The sequence below is a fragment of the Hemicordylus capensis genome, chromosome 15, assembly GCF_027244095.1.
Source record: "Hemicordylus capensis ecotype Gifberg chromosome 15, rHemCap1.1.pri, whole genome shotgun sequence".
In the NCBI taxonomy this organism is placed as follows: domain Eukaryota; kingdom Metazoa; phylum Chordata; class Lepidosauria; order Squamata; family Cordylidae; genus Hemicordylus; species Hemicordylus capensis.
Window position 1 is genome coordinate 8,391,407 of NC_069671.1, and position 26,318 is coordinate 8,417,724.

The following is a 26,318-nucleotide window of genomic DNA, read 5'->3' on the forward strand; positions in this document are numbered from 1 at the left end:
GAATCATCACCTTAGCCTCATGTATGTATACAGTGCTGGTGGACCTCAGTATCCATGGGGGTTCTGTTCTCCACTACAACCACAGATACCGAAACTGTGGATGCCTAGGCATTAAGCCAATGGAATTGGCCGGGGGAGGGGGACTTGGGTTTCTGGAGACTCGAAATTGCAGAGAAGATGGCAAAAAGAGAGAGGAGGAAACTTTAAAATGTAAAAGGATGAAAGAAAGTGCCCTACCGTGCTCTGTGGGACTTCAGCAGACCAATGATGCCCTCCATCCCCCGCCCATGAAAAATAACGGAGGGGGGGGGCTTGTTGCTTTTAGTTCAGATGAGCCACAAAATTGCTCCTCATCATAAAATAGCAGTCAGAAATTATCTCTGAGGTCATTTCCAGACATCCCAAAACTGCAGGTGCGTTGGGTTATGACCCTTTCGTGTCAGTGGATAATGAAGTTGGGTACCCAGTTTTGGGTAAAAATAACGGGGTGGGGAGGATGTTGCTTTTAGTTCAAATGAGCCACAAAATTGCTCCTCATCATAAAATAGCAGTCAGAAATGACCTGAGGTCATTTCCAGACATCCCAAAACTGCAGGTGCGTTGGCTTATGACCCTTTTGTGTCAGTGGATAATGAAGTTGGGTAACAATTGGTGGACTATGGGTATGTGAAACTGTGAATCATGGAGGTTCACCTGTATCTAATTTTAAGACCCCCTGCACCACATTAAATGTAACCCCAAAGCTGAGTTCACTATTCTTGTGCCTGAGTATTTCATAGTTGATATTGCTGGGGATTACTAATGGGGTTTTGTTGGCATGATTGATATTTGGGAGTTTGAGGGTTGATTACAAAAGCATTGGAGCACAAGGGTTGAACTATTGTCTTTCGTGCAAACATGTTTAAATATGAAAAGGATTGCAGCATTGTGAGAATTCATAGAAGAGATGCATATACATTCAGCTATTCTTGGAACACCATTTGCACAGAATTTTGAGCAGGAGGCGGGGGGGGGGATTAATGCAGACTACCAGGGGATTAATGCAGACTACAAGAAGAAGAGAAGGAATCAAGGTGCTTTTTATGGGACATTTTCCCATTTTTCTACATGCTTATGATTCTTGAAGTTCGTATCACATCTTGCCAGACACCAGCCGGAACTGCATCCCTTTATCTCAAAAGGAAACATATGGAGCCTGGAGTATTTTAAATGGCCATTTCCTCCTTTCAATTCTGGATTTGATTCATGCGAGCTATATTCAGCCCTGTCTCCTTGACAGTGAGAAAATGCATTCACCTCTGCGGTCTCCTCCCTCACTGTGCAGAACATTCTGTGATTCACAGGAAACTCTCAAAAAATGGGGTTGTTTATTTGTGCATGTGCCTCAAGCGGGAATAGAATAAGCACTCCTGTTAATGGCTGGCATTGGAGATAAGACGTGTAAGCTCGGTAGATGAGTTTATCACATGACTAGTATAGATCATCCCAGTGTTGAGATGAGTGTCAGACCATTAGTCAGTCTAGCTCAATGTTGTCTCTACTGACTGGTGGAGGAGGACCTTTCTCAGCTCTACCGAGAGATGCTATGGATTGAACAGGGGACCTTCTGCATGTGAACATTGGAACACAGGAAGCAGCCTTATACAGAGACAGACCACTGGTCCATCTAGCTCAGTAGTGTCTACACAGACTGGCAGCAGCTTCCCCTAGGTTGCGGGCAGGAGACTCTTTCAGCTCTACCTTGGAGATGCCAGGGAGGGCACTTGGAACCTTCTGCATACAAGCTTGTATGTGCTCTTCCCAGAGCGGCCCCATTCCCTAAGGAGATATCTTATACTGCTCAGACATGTAGTCTCCCATTCAAATGCAAACCAGGGCAGACCCAAGGGGGACAATTCATGCTTTCTACCACAAACCAGCTCCCCCCCCATAAGTTGCTCCCCCCATAAGACCAAGTTGCTCTTGTTCAATTTGCAATCTGGCCAATTGCTATGTGTGAGTTTATCTCTTGACTAGTGTTTGTGCTTCACTTAAGAGAGACAGTTCATGATCTGGGGGTCCTTCTGGACTTGCGGCTCCTGCTTGAACAGCAAGTGGAGGCCGTGGCCAGAGGTGTCTTTGCCCAGCTTTGGCTGGTCCACCAGTTACGGTCTTTTCTTGACCAGCAGGCCCTGACAACTGTAATTCATGCCTTTGATTACAGGAGCTGTAAGCCAACATCTGCAGGAGGACCAAAGTTGAGCAGCCCTGGTCTTAGGGATATTGCCTTCATTTCTTGCGTACGCAATTCTTAGTTAGAAGCATCTCTTTGACCATTGTAGGAAACTGGATGCAAGACTAGATGGTCATTTATCAGATCCAGTGGAGCGCTTCTGTCTTTTCTGCACACAAAACTATTCCCAGTGCATCTCTGAAATGTGCATAGTCAGACGCAAAGCCAATAAACTGAAATCTCCTTAGACTACCCATAATATGCTGCCAGGAGTAATTAAAGGCAGTACTGTGTTGTGGAAATATAGGACATCATAAGGTTGTTCACATGACCGAAAAATTCCTGTTGGCTAGGAAGGGCTTGGGGGAAGGCAGGAGTATACCTCACTGCACACAATCCTCTTGCTCACATCACCACACTGCCACTCACACAATCACCGCTGCAGTGAGCAGCACAGTGTTCTGGAGGCTGGGGAAATGCTACCCAGGCTTCATTAATCCCACAATGCATCATGGGAAGAGCATGGTGCATTGAGAGATTCCCCCTCAAGCCGGATGCTCTAGGCATCTCACTCTGTGTCTGCTTGGGCTTCAGACAGTCTGAGCTTTCATACAATTGGGTGCCCCAGTAGAAGGGTGTGCTTGTGTCCTTCTACCCAAGGGAATAGCCCAGAGGGAATTCCTTGGCTACCCGGTGGGGCAGCACCAGGATTGGCTACAATCCCAGCCCTTCACACGAGCAGTCCTATCCAGGTAGAGTTGCTCATGTGAACAGCCTTCATGTCTCAAGCTCGCAGGTATGGTTTCTGACTAGCCCTTAGGAAATTCACAGTGCATAAAATGTAAACACAATCACTCCAGGCTGTAATTCTACAGGGATGTGTGTGGGGGTGCTTGCTCCTCCAATCTGTAGTGTGTCTGTTGGCATTGAGCTTTGCCAAGTTGATTGGGTTAATTAGCCTCCGCACCGTTAAGGTAATGCAACAGCACTAACGTTTACACAGCTATCAGCCATGTTTACCATCTTCGGAAGAGCAATATTTATATTGGGAATTAATGACAGTGATTTCTCCCTGCACTGACATGGTTCAACGTTGCATTCGGTTAGCTGAGGCCCAGATATCAGTGCTAAGCTGATGAGGTTCAGAGTAAGGGATGTGCACAAAACCGGGTAGCCCTGTTCTGTTGGAGTCCATATCAGACTCGAACCAGACCAGGCATGCTTGGTTTTGCCACCCAGCAAACCTCCCCCAGTCCGGTTCGGTTCAGCGTGTGTGCGGAGTTTAGTTCAGTTGTTTATTTACGGTCGTTGACCAAGGCATGTGTGGAAGTTTTTTTTATTTTTTAGTTAAAAAAAATAAACTTCACTCACTGCCATCCAGTCTGGGGGCTTAGATTTGGCCACAGGGGTGGGGGTCACCAGAAGTTCCCCCTCCCCTTGCGAGCCTCCATTTTGTGCCAGATCTCCAGGTTCGGGCAGTCTTCTGCCTGTTCTGGGCCTCATCCCCGTGGCAGTGGTCATTTTGGAAGCCACCATGCATGCCCAATGGGATTTATGAAGGGAAAAAAAATTAAACTCACAACCTCCCTCCCTGAATGGCCGGTGGGGGGTTTGGTCCAATATCGAACCAAACCAGGGTGGATTCTGTTTGATATTGGACCATCGGACCAAACAGATTCAATGTCGAACCTGTTCAACATCCCTAGTTCAGAGTTGCCTCCTAATTTAGACCTAAAGTGAAAATAAAGCAGAGAGCTGGTCCTGCTATATCAAGCATGAATTGTCCCCTTTGCTAAGCCATTGGCTACCCGCTGGGGCAGCACCAGGACTGTCTACAATCCCAGTGCTTCAGGTAGAGTTGCGCGTGTGAACAGCCTTCATATCTCAAGCTCGCCGGTATGGTCTCTGACTGGCCCTTAGGAAATTCACAGTGTATAAAATGTAAACACGATCACTCCAGGCTGCCCAGGCAGGTCTGCCCGATCGTCTGTGGGGAGAGCGGGCTTAGCTGCTCGTGAGACCCGCCTCAGGGTCTTGTTTCTCCCCACAACAACCATGAGAGGTACGTTAGGCTGAGAGAAGTGACTGGCCCAGAGTGACCCAGTGGGTTTCTTGGCTGAATGGGGATTTGAACTCGGGTCTCCGTGGTCCTAGGCCAGCACTCTAGCACTACACCATGTTGCTCCTCCATTTCATTGCTTTATTATTGGAAATCATAGGCTTACTCTTATGTAACGTTATTATTATTATTATTATTATTATTATTATTATTATTAATAATTCAATTTCTATACCGCCCTTCCAAAAATGGCTCAGGGTGGTTTACAAAGAGAGATAACAAACAAATAAGATGGTTCCCTGTCCCCAAAGGGCTCACATTCTAAAAAGAAACATAAGACGCACACCAGCAACAGTCACTGGAAGTACTGTGCTGGCGGTGGATAGGGCCAGTTACTCTCCCCCTGCTAAATAAAGAGAATCACCACGGTAAAAGGTGCCTCTTTGCCCAGTTAGCAGGGGCGTTATTTGCGTTATGTTTGCATTTATGTAATTTGTGCAACTTACGGGCAAGCCAGATTACTGCAGTACCATTGTGCGGGACTGTATTTACCTGACTTCAAGACTAGTTGAACTTTGGTGCTGGAGAAGACTTTTGAAGAGACCATGGACAGCCAGGAAAACAAACAAATGGATCATAGAAAAGATCAATCCAGAATTTTCACTCGAGGCACAAATGACCAGGCTGAAAGTATCATACTTGGGACACATTATGCGAAGACCCAGCTCCCTTGAGAAGTCCATAATGTTGGGGAAAGTGGAAGGAAAGAGAAGAAGAGGACGACCAGCAGCAAGGTGGATGGACTTGATTACAACAGCAATGAATGCACTATTGAGAGAATTTAAAGGCCAAGTTGAAGGCAGATCATCCTGGAGAGAATCTATCTATGTGGCCGCTAAGAGGCGACACTGACTTGACGTTACTTAATCAATCAATCAATCAGTCAGTCAATCAGTGTTAGGAATCGGGGGGTTGTCTTATATTCAGGGTTCTCTTCCTTTTGACCAAATAGTATAAACTATATTCAACCCATATCTTTTTAAGGGGATCATCAAATATGGTATGTCAGCCATGCTATTCAGTTCTCAACTTTGAACATTCTGAACCACAAAGTGAACTACCCTTTATTATTATTTTTTAATGGAAAAATAGAAAAAGTTGCCTTCACGGCAGAGAATGCTTTGCTTTGACAGAGCTCCAAATGGGCATCAGAATGGAGGCTTAGATATCTCTGTCAGTGTTTCCTAGGATAAAAGGTTCCTTTCCAGGCCCTATTGATCACAGCTCACAATGGGTTCTTGTAAATCATCATCAACAGATCTATATATTTGTCCTGGATTGTGAGCGGCATATGGGACAAGGCAGGAGAGAAACATCAAGGGCTGAGAAACTGCACCACTGTGAGCAGTTGAGCCCACTGTGAAGCAACAAAGGGGATCATTGACAAGGGCTGTCCTAGGGCAGATTTCTTTCTTTCTTAGCCCTGTTTACTTCAAAGCCAGGTGTCCAACTCTCACATCTGCAGAGGATTTAACTTCAGTAAATAACAATCTGTCGTCAGTTGCTAGACAAGTAGACTCTCTCGTAATGTTGGGGTTTACAGCGTAGTTTGCTTCATATCACTGTCCACTACTGCTACTACTATGCATATTGATATACCACTCTTCAACCAAAGTTCACAAAGCAGTTTACAAAGAAAAAATACATAAATAAAAATGGCTCCCTGTCCCCAAAGGGCTCACAATCTAAAAAGAAACATAAAGCAGATATTAGTAGTAGTAGTAGTAGTAGTAGTAGTAGTAGTAGTTATTTGATTTCTATACCACCCTTCCAAAAATGGCTCAGGTTGGTTTACACAGAGAAATAATAAATAAATAAGAAGGATCCCTGTCCGCAAAGGGCTCACAATGTAAAAAGAAACATCAGATAGACACCAGCAACAGTCACTGGAGGGATGCTGTGCTGGAACTGGATAAAGCTGGCTAAATATAAGAGAACCACCACTTTAAAAGGTGTCTCTTTGCTCTGTTAGATAGAGGGGATAATGTGTTCAACCCCTTTGTTCATTGTTTCTGTCACCAATATTTTCACAGCAATGGTGCCCCTCTGAGCAGCAGACACCCATCATGCCTATTTCCCAGGATAACCCTGGGAATTATGCAAAATCATGGACAAATCAGTGGTGTAGCAAGGGGAAAGGCGCCCATGTTCACATGGGTGAGTTCCCCATGCTCCCCTTCCCTGGCAACATGCCACACTACTCATCCTCATCCCTGGTGCTGCCACGCTCCTGACGCCCACTGCCACTTACCAGCCACTCTGACTCCGAGGCAGCTGGAAACCGAAAGGGCAAATCTGCCCTCCATTCCCAGCTGACTCGGGATCAGAACCCAAGCAGCCAGAGAGGGCTCACAGGCGGCATGCGGTGGTGGGCAGCATGAGCATGGAAGAATGGGGAGCCTGCAACAGCACCCCCTGGTGGCCCCAGTGCCCCGGTGGCCCATGATCCTTGAACACTGTTAGCTCCGCCCTTGCTTGAGGCTCCATAGCTGTTGCTGAATTACCCATCACCTTCAGCCCAATAGCCAAGGATTAAAGTGTGCCGTCGAGTTGGTTTTGACTCCTGGCGCCCACAGAGCCCTGTAGTTTTCTTTGGTAGAATACAGGATGGGTTTCCCATTGCCTCTTCCCATGCAGTATGAGATGATGCCTTTCAGCATCTTCCTATATCTCTGCTGCCCTATATAGTACCAGTGGGGATTAGAAGCGGCAACCTTCTGCATGTTAGTCAAGTATTTACCCACTGCACCACTTAAGGTGACAATAGCCCGGGATTAAAGGTAAAAAGTAAAGTGCGTTGTCGAGTCGGTTTCGACTCTTGGCGACCACAGAGTCCTGTGGCTGTCTTTGGTAGAATACAGGAGGAGTTTACCATTGCCAACTCGCGCGCAATCTGAGATGATGCCTTTCAGCATCTTCCTATATCGCTGCTGCCCGATATAGGTGTACCAGCGGGGATTCAAACCGGCAACCTCTTGCTTGATAGTCAGACATTTAGCTGCTGAGCCATTAGGTGGCTAGCCAGCGATTACAGCAGTCATAGTCAGGGGCGTAACTATAATAGGGCAAGGGGAGACAGTTGCCTGGGGGCCCACTGCCTTGGGGGGCCCCCAGAGGCAAGTCACATTACTGACTCCCCCAGCTGCGCACCCGCCCGGGCTTCAGTTGTATTCATCCTCCAAAACTGATGTGAGTGTTAAGACCTGGAGCTACCAGAACAGCATGTCTTTCTCTAGTACCATTAAATGACTTGCATCATCCACAATTTACAAAACCTTTTAAAAATAATTTAGGATGATGTTCTGTCGTGGCACATAGGATATCTATCTATCTACAGTATCTAAAACTATGCTTTTTGTTATCACTATTCATCCTCATTTAAGATTTCTTTACTTCATGAGCTGAGCTTCATTGTGGGGGGCATTTAAAAATCTTGTCTCCGGGCCCACTACAACCTTGCTACGCCCCTGGTCATAGTCCAAGAACAGTTGAAGAGTCTCCAGTTGGTCAACCAACAACACTATGGCATCACATAGAAATAACATTACAGGGGAAGCCTCTCCTTTCATAAGAACATAAGAACAGCCCTGCTGGATCAAGCTCAAGGCCCATCTAGTCCAGCATCCTGTTTCACACAGTGGCCCACCAGATGCCTCCGAGAAACCCACAAGTAGGGCGTGAGGGCTTGCCTCCTCTCCTACTGTTGATCCCCTGCAACTGGTATTTAACAGCATCTAGCCTTTGAAGCTGGAGGCGGCCGATAGCCACCAGACTAGTAGCCATTGATAGACCATGACTTTGCCTAAGCCCCTTTTCAGGCCACCCTAGCTAGTGTCTATCACCACATCCTGTGGCAGAGAATTCCATAAGCCAATTTATAAGAACACAAGAGCTTTTGAGTTTTCTCCCCTCCAGATTGTCAAAATGCCCCCTTTCCCCCTCTTGCATGAGCAGGAGTGCCTTTAATTCATGCAAGAGCAATTTAGGATCTAACCCAGTACAGTTAGGAGCTTAGCTCTAATCCTGGATCATAGGTTCCAGGAGTTAGGCCTACTAAATTCCAGCCGTAGCAAATAATAAGCTATCCAATTAAGCTTGGATGAGCCCCTCTGATCATTCCCAGGAGCTGGACCAAAAACCAATACAGTAACATCTACCATATATTCTCCCATTTGCTGTATAAAATTAACTGATTCTTGTTCTGAATGCTCATTCCTTTTGCTATGGAAACTCTCAGCATGTCTATCCAGATTTATGGACACTGGTTTTCCCTCTCAATGCATTTCATTAGTCAAATGCAAATATAGGTGGCCAGCAGTTTACCATGTGATGTCAAGAGGACAGCAAAAGAGAAAATAAATATCAGTTTGCAAAATAGATCCTAAAAAGCAATGCAGCAGCGGTTTGGTCGGTTGTGAAGTCATTTCTCTTTGTCAACAGAGAAACAGAGGAGATACAGCAGAAAGTGGCTGGTCATGGTGTATAGGCTTTTGGTAAATGAGATGTGTTTGTCAGGAAGGGTGAGAGTCCGGAAACTGATGAAATGCTGCAAATATTTTTATTTAGATTCCTAATTTGCAGCCCTCAAGGATTCAGGTGGGTAATGATGCAGATATGACACAGCCGGTAGCATAATATTTGCCATTCAAATCAACTGCAAAGGTAAGATGTCCTCAAAGGTGTGTCAAAGATGTGTAGGATCAGAATGAGGTTGGAGTCAACCTATACCAAGAATTCTCAGGACCAGTGTTCCCTGTAAAAGGGATTCCCAGATATTGTTGACTGGAGAAGGACAGAAAACTCCAGTATGCCCTTTGTGAGCGTGCAGGGAATACTGGGGAGACCCCCAGAGCTGGGAGGTGGCTTTTTGCCTCCCCTCTGGGGGTCTGCTTGTGAGTAGCCATGGCGTGGAGCCACACCGCGGCTGCTGACGATCGGGAAGCCCTGGTTTGTGGAGCGCTTGCTCCGCAAGCCCGGGCTTTGGGGAGGGCTACAAAAGCGGGCTAGCCGCTTGTAAGCCACCGGGCTTGCCTGCGAGCCCGGTGGTTTACACCATCAGCAAAAATCAGGCTAGGCTCTCCTAGCCCGATTTTTGCTGATCGTGAGAATAGCCCCAATCTGTTTGTGCTCAGCCTACTCCATTGTACAGCAACCTTGTAAGGGTGGTGGTGTAATTGTCTCCTTATGACAGATGTGGGACTGAGACTAAGAAATATCAGTTTGCCTAGATCACCCATTAGTGTATCGATGAAGTAAGATGCAAATTGAGAGCTTCCTGGCCCACAGCTCATTTTCACACACCACACCAGTGTCTATCAGGAGTCTATCAGCTCTAATTGAACAAGAAAGGGCAGGTGTCCATGGGCCCCTGAGGGTGTGTGGGGGCACTGGTTGAGTGCCAGCTCACGCTTTGCCCTCCCGTTTCCACCACCCGGGCTCACAAGCATGCTGCTGGTTCTTGAGCAGAAGACTCATCTCAGCTTCAAGCAAGATGAGTCTTCTCCCGGAGGAGAAGGGGGCGGAGTGTCAGGCAGCCTGCCTGTCTGGGAGGAGTGTCTCCTCCTGACTGTCTGGTTATTGCTCAGTTTGAGCCCTCCCCTCCTTCAGCCTGTCTATCATGTGGAGGGCCTGGGGGCCCATCTTCCCTTTTTGTCTCAGGGCCCACTTGGACCTGCCTCTGCCTACCTAGTGTCGTTGTATCTACCGTCACCTTTCCTCTTTTGACGCCTCGTTTTGTCCTCCACATCCTCACAGGTCTGGCAGTGCGGAGGAAGCATGGAGGTGCTGCCTTGCTCTCGAGTGGCCCACATTGAGCGCACCAAGAAACCATACAACAACGACATTGACTACTACGCAAAACGCAACGCCCTACGGGCCGCCGAGGTCTGGATGGATGACTTCAAGTCTCACGTTTACATGGCGTGGAACATACCCATGACAGTAAGGAGGAAGAAAGCTTCCGAAGGGATGCAGGGTTCCTCAGAAATGTTCTTCTTGCAGATATGGATGTCCCTTTGGCTCATGTAAGAGAGAGATCACAGAGCACATATGACAGTAGGAAGCTGCCTTATACTTATGAATTAATCAACCATTCATTCATCTAATTCAGAATGATCTACAATGAGATAGATCAAAGAAGGTGTGGGGAGGAACCAAGGAGGGGGAGAAAATGTTAAAAGGTCATCAGCCTTTGAGAACAGAATCGAGTAGAAGTGGAATCCAGGGACATGAGGCCACACTTGATGACCAAACTGGTCCAGACTGGGAAGCACTTGGACCAGGGATGGCCCATCAGAGGCTTTATAGCTGTTGTTGAACTACAACTCCCATCATCCCATCCACAGTAGCCACAGATGGTTGGAGTCATAGACCAATAGCAGTTGGAGGCCCTCGGTCTGATCCAGGTGCTTCCCAGTCCGAACCAGTTGGGCCACAAAAAGTGGCTTTGGGTACCTGATGTTTCACTAGTGCTCAGTTATTAAATTCAATTCCCAGTCAAAGTCTTATGAAATATCAACATCTCCTCCTCCTCCCTGGCTTCCCCCACCCACCCCCTTTTTAGAGCTATTTCATTCTCAATAATTCTGAATTTGATCAATCAGAGGTTGATTTGTTTGTAAGAATCAGGCCTCTTCCCTTTATCATCATATATGACTGAGTTCTGAGTAAGCATGTATGCTCTCTCTGCTATGACAAACTCTGGCGGAACATCCAGAATGCTGTACGAAGCATATACTGAACCTCTTCTCACGGTGCCAGACAATTAAAAGACGATTAAAAGCCCTGGCTCTCCTAACTCCATTTTCGAGGGAGGCTTCACAGGTGGGTTTGCTGCCGTGGTGCTGCCAGGATCAGGCCCAATTCTGGCAGTTCACACGCATGTGGAAAACCGGGCTGGGCCCCTTTAACCTGGTTTTGCACGTGCATGAGAATAGCTTCACAGTGTGTGTGTGGGGGGGGGGTGGTAAAGGAAGATTGTGAAGCTCTTCTCATGATCGGTGAGAAGAGCTTCTTCTGGGTCTTCTCAGCTCACTTTCCCCACAAACGATCAAAGGGCAGCCCTGGGCAGCCAGATTGGCCACCCACACGACTGCCGTCTCCATCCCGGAGCCAGCGGGGGATGCGGGGATCGGGGGCCATGCGGCCCCTGGAAGTTCCAGGATGCCCCGCGCAAGCGCACAGGGCATCCTGGAGAGACCCCCGAGCCCAGGAGGCTGCTTGCAGCCTCCTGGTAAGGGGTCTACTCGTGTGTCGCCATGGCGCAGAGCCGTGCCGTAGTGGCACACAATCGGGAAACCCGGGTCAGCGGAGCGCTCACTCCTCTAACCTGGGCTACGGGGAGGGCTACTTTGGCGGGCTAGCCACCAGAGAACCACTGGGCTCACCCACGAGACCGCTGGTTCTTCTCACGATGGGGGAAAGTCAGGTTTCCCCCCATCATGAGAATAGCCTCACTCTGTGTTCTTTACCCCACATAAAAGAAGAGTCGACATTTACTAGGCTAGGCCTAGGATTTTTTTTCTAAAGGCTATTTCAATGAGCACTTTTTACCTGATCAAAATCTTCCATCTCCTCACTGCAATTATTTTCTGAGGATCCTTTCCCCCCATAAGCTATAAAGGAGGCCTTTAGGGAACGACAAATATAGAGTGGCTGTTTTATCCAACATAAAACCAACTATGGTGCATTAAAGCTTATCTTCCTGAATAGAAAACTATGTTTTAAAAATCGTAACAATAACGTAGGGCTGAGCAAAAGTGTCTGCTCGAAATTTACCGTCAGATTTGCTACGTGATGCTGGTACAACATTGCCTTGGCTTCCGAGTTCTGGGATGGACGGATCAAGTATACAGCTACACAGTTTCAGCCCTCCTGCTGATGTGGGACTACAACTCCCATAATCCTTGATTACTGGCCATGGTGGCTGGGGGTGATAGAAGTTGGAAACAGCTGGAGTCATACATCTCTGCTGGGGGGGGGTTCATCGGGGATTTTCATCAGTTGGGGTGTTCTCCTCCTCCTCTAAGAGGGTCTCCTCTGGGTCGGAGTCTGAGTGGATCTCTTTGCAATGCATGTATATTACCTTTGGGGTGCATCAGTTCTAAATAGTTGTAGCTGCTCGTTTCTCACTTACAGAGGGTAAATTGAATACTGTTGTGCCCAACTTAATTGAGTTTTCATTCCCACCCCTTTTGATCCCCACCTTCTGCTGAAATTTCATTAATATGCATTGCTTGTTCTCAAGGACAACTTCCGACTGAGTCGCTTCTTACAAGGCAGGAGAGGTGAAGAGGGGAGTGGGGGTGGGTAGAGGAATCCACTTGTTAACACAATGTCAATGATCACTTTTCAAGTAATGGAACTGACTGTAAAGTTGGCGTGAGAGAATTTCCGTGTTTATATTTTCCTGGTTTTTTGTTTGTTTGTTTTGCAGAACCCCGGAGTTGACTTTGGAGACGTTTCTGAAAGAATCGCTCTGCGGCAGCGGCTTCAGTGCCGGAGTTTTAAGTGGTACTTAGAACATGTCTACCCAGAAATGAGGATTTACAATAATACAATCACTTACGGAGAGGTAATGTTTGGTCTGGAAAAGGCACTGCAGAATTCCACTGCAACATTGCAATTGCAACGTGATCCAGAATACCATAGGCTAGCCAGATGTGGAGAGGAGTTGGGACATTCATCCAATCTAAATTTCTCCCCAGAGTTTGGACTTCTGAGTCATGGCGTCTTGTTTTCAAAGTCGAATTGATGCATTAGCTCCACATTTCCCTAGAATACTGCGGGCATACTTTCCGTTATTTCTGCATTCTAATAAAAACACCTAGAGACTTCCTACCATTAAATGGAAGCTGTGCTTTCAGAGAGGGGACTGGAATATCCCTGGGGGGAGGCAGCCCCCCACTGTGGCTGTGGCCCTGGAGATAATGGATGAGGACTGCGTTGAGTACTTGGGAATGGGGAACATCCAGGGAAGGAGAACTGGTCTTGTGGTAGCAAGCATGAATTGTCCCCTTTGCTAAGCAGGGTCTGCCCTGGTTTGCATTTGAATGGGAGACAACATGTGTGAGCACTGCAAGATATCCCTCTTAAGGGATGGGGTCATTCTGGGAAGAAGATTCCAAGAAGAAGATTCCAAGTTCCCTCCCTGGCATCTCCATGAGAGGGCTGAGAGAGATTCCTGCCTCTGTTCCACTTGGGGGGGTGGTGTCGTAACACAGTGGGTGGAGCATCTGCTTTGCATGCAGAAGGTTCCAGGTTCCAGGATCTCCAGGTAGGGCCTGGAAGGATTCCTGCCTGATGCCTTGGAGAACCGTTGCCAGTCAGTGTAGACAATCCTGAGCTAGATGGACCAATGTTCTGACTAAGTGTAAGGCAGCTTCCTATGTTCCTGTGTTCCTAAATAAATGGGTTGGGTGACACATGGAATTAATGCACCTGGACTGATGTCCGTCACTCAAAATGGATCCTTCTTGTTAGTGGTTGATGTGAGATTCTGCTTGGATTTAAGGACCTTCCTTTTGAATACTCAGTGGAAACTGACGTCCCAGGAACAGCTAAGCTGCCGGGAGCCTCCTGTAATTGACACATCTTTGGCTTCTTAGCGTTCCAAAACCATCTCTGGGATAGGACTCCCTGGAAGCTTACATCTTCCCTATAAGCTGCTGACAGTTCAATAAAGGCATGCTCAGGATAATCCCAAGGATGTCTTGCTGTCTATACCAGAAGCTAAAAAGATTGGCCTGTTTGGATCTGCTCAGTCAGATCGTGACATTGGAAACGTGGATAACCCACAGACAGAGGAGATTCAAACCCATCACCCAAAGTATTTAAAATCAACATAATGAAGCAATTTGAGGGTCAGGCCTGGTGTCACCAGCTGGCATTCTTGTAGGAGAACAGGAACATAGGATGCTGCCTTCTATATGGGTCCATCTAGCTCAGAACTATCTACCCTGACTGACAGTGGCTCTCCAAGGTTACAGCAGGAGTCTTTATGAACATAAGAAGCTGCCATATACTGAGTCAGACCATTGGTCTATCTAGCTCAGTATTGACTACACAGACTGGCAGCGGCTTCTCCAAGGTTGCAGGCAGGAGTCTCTCTCAGCCCTGTCTTGGAGATGCGGCCAGGAAGGAAACTTGGAACCTTCTGCTCTTCCCAAAGCAGCTTTATCCCCTGAGGGGAATATCTTCCAGTGCTCACACTTCTAGTCTCCCATTCATATGCAACCAGGGCAGACCTTGCTTAGCTAAGGGGACGAGTCATGCTTGCTACCACAAGACCAGCTCTCCTCTACCTGGAGATGCTGCCAGGGAGTGAACCTGGGACCTTCCACATGCAAGTGTGCAGATGCTCTACCACTGATCTGTGACTCCATCCCCTTAAGGGAATATCTTATAGCACTCACATGTAGTAGTAACCCACCCAAATGCATCCCATGGCAGACCCTGCTTAGCACAGGGGACAATTCAGGCTTGCTCCCACAAGACTCTCCTCCTCAAGCACTGGAGCAGCCTTATATCATGCCACATGATCAGTCCAACTAGCTTGGTATTGTCTACACTGACTGGCAGCAGCTCTGCCAAATTTCAGGCAGGAGTCTTTCCCAGGCCTACCTGGAGATGCTGCCAGGGATTGAACCTGGGATCTTCTGCGTGCAAAGCAAATGTTTGGCCACTGAGCTACGGCCCCATCTTGGGGATGTAATCTATGCATATTGGAAACTTGTTTATAATATTGTCTGGGCCTATCAGGGGTCAGTCCTTACACCATTTGTTTATTCATCGAGGAGGAGCCTATCAGTGGCTTCTAGTCTTGTTGGCTATAGGCTGCCTTCAGGAAAAGAGGCGGGAGTCTCAGTTGCAGGGTAGCAACAGCAGGAGAGGGGGCATGCCTTCATCTCCTGCTTGTGGGACTCCCAGAGGCATCTGATGGGCCAGTGTGGGACGCAGGATGCTGGACTGGGCCTAATCCAGCAAGGCTCTTCTTATGTTTGTCGGTCCTGATCTGCAAAGTCCCTGTTGAATTAAAAAAGCATGTTCCCCTAAATACATTTTAATCATTGCCTAGTCTGGCCCTTAGTTTCTATTACAGACTGGTCTAAAAGATATATGTTCTAAGAGGGCCATCTTCCTTTGTTGATGAAAAACAAGTCTCCAGGCCCCAGTGGCTGGAACAACAAAATATGTTGAGACAGATATAAAACACATAGAAACGGTTGTAAAAATCTATGTCCTACCAAACAAACTCACAATGTTTTAAGGCCGACTCATAAAATTGCTGAGATCCCCTTCTATCTGAATAACACAGACATGTCATAAAACTGAAACCAGCACTACTTAACAGTTGGCATAGCTGAGTTGGCAGCAGTGGGGGAATATGTGGGCTCTTGCTCAATCTTTACATTACAGTTTGGAGAGGAATGGAAAGGGATGCGGAGCTTCCAAGACACTGGACCGGTTCGGATGATAACGGTCTGAATGAGAGCCCATTTGCAGGAGGAGATGTGAGAGCAATATCCTGTCCTGATTGCTTGCTAGGCGAGGCCAAGGAAAGTTGCTCTTCAGGACCTTGGAGAGCTCTCTGCTTGGAGAGTGGTTGCCTTAAAGGGACAGTGTTCTGGAGCCTCCGCCTCCTCTCTCTCTCTGATCCTGCCTAGCTTCTTGTCCACAGGACCTTGGAGAATTCTGTGCCTGGAGAGCTGTAACTTTCAAGAGGCAGCCTTCTGGCCTGGAGCCTTGAAGTCCTCCTTCTCTCTCTTGGATCCTGCCTAGCTTGTTGTCAGCACTGGTCAGCAGATACCAAAGCAGGAAACAGTGTTTAGGGGGTGGCTCTCTACAGGCTCGTGTTCTGAGGGTGCCATTCAGAGGTGTCTCTGTAATTGAACAAGGAGGGACAAATGTCCCTGGACCCCCACCAAGTGGGTCACAGATTGCTCTTCTCTCTCCCCCTCATGGGGGCAGGGCAAGGGCCTATCTTCACTTTTCCCCCCATGGCTTACTCCTGCCTTGCTATGCCCCTGATGTCATTTCAGGGATCTTAAGACTCTGAGGGTGTTGCTTTGGGGATCTCTAGTTCGGGGTCTATTTTAGGCTCTGACTCAGAGTCAAGGATGAGGCAGGATCTAGAACTGGTCCTGCTTCCTCGGGGTCAGACACGGTGTCTGGGTTGGGGTCCTGACAGTCTGGGACATGACAGCACACACCTCTGGTTCTGCCCACCTGACACATCACCCCCACCTCTGCACAAACATGTGGGGCCGGAACTTTTGAAGCAGCCCCTTATTGCATGGTTTAAATACTACTTTGAAGTAGAAATTAATAAGGGACTCTGCTCCCTTCTTGGGGATTCCCAAACAGGGAAGGAGGTAGGCAAAGGCATTTAGTCCTTCAATGGGATTGTAACTTGGAACTCCCACCTGAGATATGGAGCCCTAGTTCCTTCACTGTTGTTTTTGTTGGGTTTTTGTTTGGTTTTTTGGCAACAGACTAAGTCTTTCCTGTTCTCTTTTGTTTTTTAAAAAACAAAATTCATTAGGATCTGGCTTATGGGACCATAGTTCAGTGGAACATAGACAACAACAAATATTTATATAGTGCTTTTCAACAAAAGGTTCCAAAGTGGTTTACATAGAGAAACAATAAATGAATAAGATGGCTCTCTGTCCCCAAAGGGCTCACAATCTAAAAAGAAACATGATAGACACCATCAACAGTCACTGGAGGTACTGTGCTTGGGGTGGATAGGGCCAGTTTCTCTCCCCCTACTAAATGAGAATCACAATGTTAAAAAGGTGCCTCTTTGCCCAGTTAGCGGGGGTAGAAACATAAGAACCTAGGAAGCTGCCATATCCTGAGTCAGACCATAGGTCCATCCAGCTCAGTATTATCTTCACAGACTGGCAGCAGCTTCTCCAAGGTTGCAGGCAGGAGTCTCTCACAGCTCTGTCTCGGAGATGCTGCCAGGGAGGGAACTTGAAACCTTCTGCTCTTCCTGGAGCAGCTCCATCCCCTGAAGGGAATATCTTACCATCCTCACACATCAAGTCTCCCTTTCATATGCAACCATGGTGGAAGTAGAGCATCTGCTTTGCATGCAGAAGGTTCAATCCCTGGCGTCTCCTGCCTGAAGCCTTAGAGAGTTGCTGCCAGTCTGTGTAGACAATGCTGAGCTAGATGGACCAATGGGCTGACTCAGTACAAAGCAGCTGCATATGTTCCTATGTTCTTATTCGTTATGGTAGGTATGAATGGAGCCTCTATGAACAGAGGCAGTATACCTCTGAATACCACTTGCTGAGGCAGGAGGCAACAGCAGGGAAAGGCTATTGCCTTCCCAAAGATATCTGGCTGACCCCTGGGGGAAGCAAGATGCTGAACGAGATGGCCCTTTTGCAGGATCCAGCATCAGGCCCTACTGATGCTCTGATGCTCCTCGGCAGAGTTATGCATGCTTATCTTCAGGCCGTGCTCGCAGAATGATGGATTGCAACTGATAGATTGAATTCAGATTTCTCATCAGTGTTACTCAGAGCAGTATTTGGGCCGTGCTGTTTACAGTGCATATTGCCACTTCATCATCTCTCATGCGCCATTCGCCAAATAAAAATCTGATCCAAGTTATCAGTCCTTTTTAAAACGGTTGCCTGTAAGGGTAATCCAAGCGTGCCTCTGCAGAAGAAGCAGGGGGCTCCCAGGCAGCTTCACCACCCTTAAACTGGTTCCTAAAAGGAGGATTGATGGGGTGTCAGGATGGGGGAAGGAGGGTGTTTTTCTTCCCTCCCAGAAGCACCACTGTGCTGCTGCAGATCCTGTTTGCTTTGCTAATTGCAGAAAAGCCCATTTGAAGCAGGGATAATAAGGAATGCCCTCAGTGTTGTTGTCCCATCGTCATCGTAGAATAGTGGAGTTGGAAGGGATCTTGAAGATCTTCTAGTCCACCCCCCTGTTCGTCTGTACTAGAAGAGCAGAAACTCTGCTCATCTGTACTAGACAGTTTGATGCTTTGGCTCAGATCTATATGCTATTCCTGAAAGTGTTGAAATCCGGGGACTATATGGATAGATAACTGGAGCAGCTGAGGGCAAGTGGGAGGTACTGGCAGACACAGGGTGGCCTGCAGATATGTTGGTTCAAATAATCTGGTGGGGGGGGCGACCCAAAGGGAGCCAAAACCCTGAAACTGCCCCACGTTAGTCAATGGGACAGAATGTTCATGAGCTCAGACAGTTAACAGTTGGCAGACAAGCAGAAGGGTGGAGGTGAAGGAACTCTTTGGCAAGTTGTTTTTTGTTTTGTTTTTTAAGATTGTGAGCCCCTTGTGGACAGGGGTCCCTCTTATTTATTTATTATTTCTCTGTGTAAACCGCCCTGAGCCATTTTTGGAAGGGTGGTGTAGAAATCGAAGGAATAAATAAATGGGGGAGTCTCCCTCAAGACAGCCACAAGCCCTTCTGCTTCTGAGAGGGAAAGGTGTGTGAAACCCTTTTGCTTTCTCACAAGCTGTTTCACAGCTTTGTGGTTTTGAGGAGGAAGGGGGTTGAAAAGGAGCTGAGTCTGAGCACTAGTCTGCCCCATGCCCTCTGTTAAAAAACCCCAACAACCCAGAAAACAGAAAAAATGTATATGAAGTAAGACCCAAGTTACAGCAGAGACACCTGTCTTTGTTGCTAACTTCCATGTTTTCACCATGCTCAGCCACAGGCTCTGGTAACACCTGCACACCAGGGATATACTGCCCCATTTTGTTGCGGGTCCATTCTTGTGTGGATCTACAGTCAGGCTGCATTCTCACAGAACATGAAACCATGGGTCCAATGGACCCGCAGTTCCACTCCCCCACCCCGTCCTGTCTGCATTCACGCGTAACGTGCAGGAGGCTCTCTACAGTCAGGGAGACTGCAGAGAGGAGGGAGAATTGGCTGTGTTGAAAGACAGCTCTGGCAGCCAATCGCTGCCGGAGCAAGGGAGGAGCTTCCTGCCCCAACTCTGGCTGGAGCACAGTGGGCCTATGGTGCAGCGTTTGGACATGAAACCTCAGGAAGGAGCTGTGAAACCCACTACAAAGCAAAGGTTCAAACTGGAGCTTCCTGAGGGAAACCGCAGGTCACTTTCGGGTCCGTACCGCAATTGCACATGTTCAAACATATGAAAATTTCAACCTCAGGCCCCTTTAACTCTGGTTTCCCATTCCGTGTGAATGGGGGTCACAGAGAGCTTCCCCCAAGGTTGCCTCTGCCCTTTCTCAACCAGTATACAATTCCGGGATGGACTTGCCCGCAGCTACTCACATTTACTCTGGGACACAGACTAGCACCATGGACCTGATCCATCTTGACATTCATGGAGAAATGTCTCTTGTCCTTCCCGCCCCAATGTTGACTACAGGTACGGAACAGCAAAGCCAGCGGCTACTGCTTGGACCAAGGAGCAGAGGAGGACGACAAAGCCATTCTCTACCCATGCCATGGAATGTCCTCCCAGGTACACAACATTTCATGTGTGCTTTCTGGTGTGGAACTGAAAGTTCGGCGATAAGGACTTTGGGACAAATTGGGGTAGGGGTCGGAGATGAAACTGACTTCCTCCTTCAGTTTTTTAGGAGGAATTGGGGGAGAGCAAAAGTGAATTCTGCCTGCCCTGGATTTGTGTGTCAGCTCCCAGAAGCACATCTCTGGGGGTTGCAGAGGGAACAGGTGGGGGGGGGATCAGTGGGGAAAATATCTTCCCCTTAGCACAAACAACCAAATAGGGGGTTGGCAGGAGGGAAGGCCAGATCCAACCTTCCTACTTCCAGATGACTGGAGCCTGCTCTTGGCTCTGCTGCATGCACCCCCCCACACAAACACCACAGCAGCACTCTCCGGAACTGTGATCAGGAGCTGGGGCCTCCAGCAATACCACAATACAGTAGGGGAGCTGTGGAAAGGCAGCCCGTGCTATTGCAGCAGCTCCACTCTGCCTGGCCTCTCTTTCCATCCAGCTCTATGGTTAAAATGACTGCCCTGGAGCAGCTTTAAATGCCACACAGATAACTAAAAAAGAAGGTAGGATAGACTTGGTTGTCTGCCTACCTCACTTTTAACCTGGATAGCGAATCAGGGCTACTCAGGTTTGGCATGGCTGGGTCAGGAGGGCTCTTACTGCCTCAGATGACCAGAGACTGGACTTCAGAAGAGGAAACTTCAAAAGTCCAATTGGACATTAGAAGAGGATGGACTTCAGATGAGGACTTCACAAGGGGAAACTTCTCAAAAAATGAGAAGACTGGTAAAAAGGAAGTTGAAAGGGAAAGTCAGGAGGGTCCAATCACTCCAGAAAGCAAGGAACTTATTTAAAACTACAGTACTAGAAGCACAGTTGGAATGTATACCAAGAAGGAGGAAAGATACCACCAAGTTCAGGAGGATGCAACAAGTAGAGTCAGGGAAGCGATAAAAAAGAAGACTTCCTTCTGAAAATGGAAGTCCTACCCAAATGAAGAGAACAGGAAGGGACATATACTCTGGCAAAAGAAATGCAAGGACACAATAAGGGATGCAAAGAGAGAGTTTGAGGAACATATAGCTAGAAGTGTCAAGGGGAATAACAAAAACTTCTTTAAATATATCAGAAGTAGAAAACCTGCCAGGGAGGTGGTTGGATCCTTAGATGATGAGGGTGCGAAAGGGATTATTAAGGAGGATATGGAGATTGCAGAGGAGCTAAATGAGTTCTTTGCATCTGTCTTCACGGCGGAGGATACTGACCATATACCCTCTCCGGAATTGAGCTTCTCAGGGTTAGAGGCTGAAGAACTGGGCCAATTTGAGGCAACAATGGAAGATGTTCTAAACTGTCTTGAAAAACTAAAAATGAACAAATCGCAAGGGCCAGATAGCATGCATGCAAGAGTTCTGAAGGAACTCAAATGTGAAATTGCTGATCTTCTAGAAAATATATATAACTTGTCCCTACAATCAGGCTCTGTAACAGAGGACTGGAAAGTAGCCAATGTGACTCCAATTTTCAAGAAGGGATCCAGGGGGCATCTGGGAAATTACAGGCTGGTCAGCTACTTCAGTGCCAGGTAAATTGATGGAAAGCATACTTAAGGACAAAATTGTTAAACATATAGAAGAAAAGGCCTTGCTAAAGGAGAACCAGCATGGCTTCTGCAAGGACAAGTCTTGTCTCACTAACCTTTTGGAGTTCTTTGAGAGTGTCAACAAGCATGTGAATAAAGGGGATCTGGTTGACATAGTATACTTGGACGTCCAAAAAGCTTATGACAAAGTTCTCTACCAAAAGCCCTTGAGTAAATTTAGTAGTCATGGGGTAAGGGGACAGGTTCATGTGTAAATCTGTAACTGGTTGAAGGACAGGAAACAGAGGGTAGGAATAAATTGACAGTTTTAACAATGGAGGTAGATAGGAAGTGGGGTCCCCCAGGGATCTGTACTGGGACCAGTGCTCTTTAAGTTGTTCATAAATGATCTAGAAGTTGCGGGTAAGCAGTGAAATGGCCAAACTTGCAGATGACACTACACTATTTATGGTAGTGAAATCCACAACAGATTGTAAGGAACTCCAAAAAGATCTCTCCAAACTGGGGGAATGGGCGACAAAATAGCATATGTGGTTCAATGTAAGCAAGTCTAAACTGATGTATGTTGGGGCAAAAAACTCCAACTTCACATATATGCTGATGGGATCTAAGCTGTCAGTGACTGACCAAGAGAGAGATCTTGGACAGCTTGTTGAAAGTGTTGACTCAGTGCGCGGCAGCTGTAAAATCGGCCAATTCCATGCTAGGGATCATTAGGAAGGTGAGTGAAATAAAAATGCTAATATTATAATGCCCTTATACAAATCTATGGTGCAGCCACATCTGGAGTACTGCATACGGTTTGGGTCACTGTATCTTAAGATGGATATTATAGAACTGGAAAAGGTGCAGAAGAGGGCAACCAAGATGATCAGGGGCCTGGAGCACCTTCCTTATGAGGCTAGGCTACAGCATCTGGGGCTCTTTACCTTGGAAAAGAGGCGACTCAGGGGATACATGATCAAGGTGTATAAAATTATGCATGGAGTGGAGGGGGGGGGACAGAGAGACATTTTTCTCCCTCTCTCACAACACTAGAACCAGGGGTCATCCCATGAAACTGAATGCTGGGAAATGTAGGACTGACAAGAGAAAGTACTTTTTCACACAGAGAATAATTAATCTATGGAATTCCTTGCCATGGGATGTGGTGATGTCCAGCAGCTTGGATGGCTTTAAAAGGGGCTTAGACAAATTCGTGGAGGACCGGTCTATCAAGGGCTACTAGTTGGAGGGCTATGGGCCACCTCCAGCCTCAGATGCATGATACCGCTCAATACCACTTGCAGGGGATCAACAGCAGGAGAGAAGGCAGACCCTCACTTCTTCTGTGAAGTCTGTGGACTTCTCAGGGGTATCTGGTGCGCCACTGTGTGCAACAGGATGCTGGACTAGATAGGCTGTGGCCTGATCCAGTGGTGCTATTCTTATGGTCTTATGTAGAGATTCCTGAGTTAATCCTCTCCTACCTAGGAATCTCTTGTTGAGAGAGAGTGACTGGCCTACAGTCACCCGATAAATGTTATGAATAAGAATACAATGAATTCGTATTCAATAAATGTTGACGCTGAGCAGAGTTCTGAGACCAAGGCTCCCCTAGTTGTCATCCCATAAGTCAACACTGTAACCACTATACCATGCTGCCTCTTACAATTCAATCTGACAAAGAAGGGAAATGCATTCTGTTCTCCAAATCCAGGAACAAAAACTAGAATAATATATTAACCTTGGCTTACATCATATCAGCCCCAATGATGTCATTCTCTCCCCCTTTCTATACCCTGTATAATAGCTTTATTCACACAAAACACACCCTTAAACTTGAGCTCAATATTAAATCCACAGTTTTAATCCTGTTGAAATCCAATGGGGATTTCACTCCATGCTTGTATTTCTGGATATGCATTTTCGACTCATTCCTTTAATCATTTTTTGGCCTGAAATATTTCTCTGCATTTTGCCTTAACTATTCTTTTTTTTTTTTTCCCTTCCAGGGTCTTGAGGTTTTTTAAAAGGTTTTAAAAAGAAAATCTCTTCTGATCAAACGTCTATCGCTCTGCCTTATTTTTTAATGAAAGTCAGATATCGTTTAAATCCCAGATGGTTCCCCGCCCTGCATAAACCTTTTCCTGTAATGTCATTTTAGCACTTTCTGATGTGCTGTCCAATTTGGCGCTGCATTAATGAGTTGTCACTCATGCGTTCATGCATAAATAATCCTGACCTTATCATCCGCCAAACAATTACCTGATGTTTAGCTGTATGCATTACTGGCTTAGATTGCGATGCTGGTTTCAACATGAATGACGGAGATTTGAGGAAATCTGCAAAATATCACCTCTTATTAATTGCTCTGGCCAAACTGGTTGGGCATTTGATGGGGCACTCCCTTTGCTCTTCCTTTGGCAAATTTAGCTTCTGAATTCAGGCTCATGAAAAGTTGGAGGGCACCGAAAAAAGTGGGGGTCAGGTTTAACCACCTTAGTTAATGTAAAGGTAAAGTGTGCCGTCAAGTCGATTTCGACTCCTGGCTCCCACAGAGCCCTGTGGTTGTCTTTGGTAGAATACATGAGGGGTTGACCATTGCCTCCTCCCGTGCAGTATGAGATGATGCCTTTCAGCATCTTCCTATATCACTGCTGCCCGATATAGTACCAGCGGGGATTCGAACCAGGAACCTTCTGCTTGTTAGTCAAGCATTTCCCCGCTGTGCCACTTAATGCCACCTTAGTTACTTTCCATTTATATTACAATACAGGAGAACCTCTGTATTCACATGGGTTCCGTTCTCCGCTGCTATCGCAGCTATGGGAACCGTTAACATGGAGGCGTTTTGGCAATGGAATCATGGGGTTAGGTTCCTGGAAGTCGGGGAAATGTTCAAAATAAGAAGAAAATGGCCCCACAGATGTGGGGGGCGGAGAGTGACCTACTGTGATCCACGAGTCCCTAGCAGCACAGCAATGCCCCAATAATCAATCTAGGGGAGGAAAACAGAGGCACTTAATTAGATGTAACTGAAGCATTCACATAGAATCCTGTTTAGCAAGCCACCGACAATGTTCACCCAGCAATTATGTCTGCCATTTTTCTTGGCCCAGAAGAACAAGCCATATCTGATCTTCAGTACCATGCCTTGTGCAGATGGACATAATGAGGGAAATGGTTCTGGTTGGCTTATATTTTGTAGATCGCCCAATAAGAAGACACCCTGCCTTCTTTGCCTTTTGCTTTCCAAAGAAAAGCAACCTTCCTTCCTTCCTTCCTTCCTTCCTTCCTTCCTTCCTTCCTTCCTTCCTTCCTTCCTTCCTGTGGGGTAGACAACTGGAGCCTGCTGTTGGCTCTGCCTTATGCACCCCCACACAAACACCCTGTGGGTTAGGTTAGGTTGAGAGATAAATAACCAACCCAGACTTACCCAGTGAGTTTCATGGCTGAATGAGGATTTCAACTCGGGTTTCCCTGGTCCTAGTCCAACACTCTAACCACTACAGGCTCAAGGTTGACTCAGCCTTCCATCCTTCCGAGGTCGGTAAAATGAGTACCCAGAATGTTGGGGGCAATATGCTAAATCATTGTAAACCGCTTAGAGAGCTCCGGCTATAAAGCGGTATATAAATGTAAGTGCTATTGCTATTGCTACACCACACTGCTCTGTTAAACCTACATGCTTTGTTGTACAAGCCTGTGCCTACATGTTCCACTACTAGGGGAATTCCAAAATGGTCCGAGCCTTCCCACAACAAGCAGGAAGCTGAAATTTCATATGATCATTATCCAAGATGTCCAGATTATTAGAACAGTCCAGAAATGGGACATCATCTAATTGCTGAAAGGTGCTAAGTGTGCCACTTAATCGGTCTTTTAATGCTTTTTAATGTCCTTCAGGCTTTTATCCTCTGAATTGGTTTTAGCTCCTCTGGATGGTTTGGTACGTTGAGATGCTGCTGCTTTCCTTGAGGTTTTAATTGCCACCCTTAGCTGGGGCCTTATTGCTGCTTTTATTGTACTTGATTGTAGGTTTTTAGCATAATGTTCTATTTTGTACATTGCCCCAATATCCTTGGGTGAAGGGCACTATAGATAAATAAATGGATGCCTATTTAGTTATGTAGGTAGTTAATGCCATTCCTGCATCTAGCACGTTACAACAGATGAGAAAACAAGTTCCTGCCCCAAGGGGCTTACAATGTAGAAATAGACAGACAAGGGAAACAACAGGGGAAGGGAAGGTGGAGGAAACCGGGCTAAGAACATATTATTATTGCTTTTACATGTACTTAGTTTATTTATTTACTACGTTTATATCTCTCTGTTCCATCAAGGAAACCAGAGTGGTGTACAAGGTTATGTTTATCCTCACAACAACCCTGTGAGGTAGGTTAGGCTGAGAGAGACATGACGCTTTCCCTGTTGTCCGAATGTGGACAGGATAGCAGGGCAGGAACAGAACCTCAGGTCCATTGGATCCATGGTTCCTCATGACATGTGAATGCAGCCTCTGTCTGCATGCCACCCACCTTCACAGAAGGAATTTGCAGTCGCAGCCAGGAATGTAACTATGCCCACCAAATGTGAACTGAATTCCCTCGTGTTATTTATTTATTTGTTTCTTTAGCATATTTGTATACTGCCCACTACTGAACTCTCTAGGTGGTTTACAACATTAAAACAAAAAATTAAAAACAACAATTTAAAACATATAAAAATACAAATTAAAATAGCTAAAAACCACTAAATCGCGGATGTCTCTTTCATATGTCCATCTGCCACTAGCTGTCAGCCCTGTTGATGCTCTCTGTCTGAACATTCTTGAGGGAGGGAGGTACAGCTGCAGGCCTCACACCAAATTAATTTTATAAATGGTGGCAAGATGATAGAAGCTTCCCAGCTGTGTA

General features: G+C 46.7%; 1 protein-coding gene across 4 annotated transcripts in view; it reads left to right on the top strand.

Moving 5' to 3' along the window:
• Positions 1 to 26,318, top strand: part of GALNT9 (polypeptide N-acetylgalactosaminyltransferase 9) — a 203,933-nt gene that overhangs the window by 170,490 nt on the left and 7,125 nt on the right. For all 4 annotated transcript variants that reach the window (XM_053280372.1, XM_053280371.1, XM_053280373.1 and 1 more), the window contains 3 exons: positions 10,086 to 10,271; positions 12,766 to 12,903; positions 19,722 to 19,817. In XM_053280372.1, the coding sequence (XP_053136347.1) occupies positions 10,086 to 10,271; positions 12,766 to 12,903; positions 19,722 to 19,817 (420 nt within the window). The remainder of the gene's footprint in view (positions 1 to 10,085; positions 10,272 to 12,765; positions 12,904 to 19,721; positions 19,818 to 26,318) is intronic.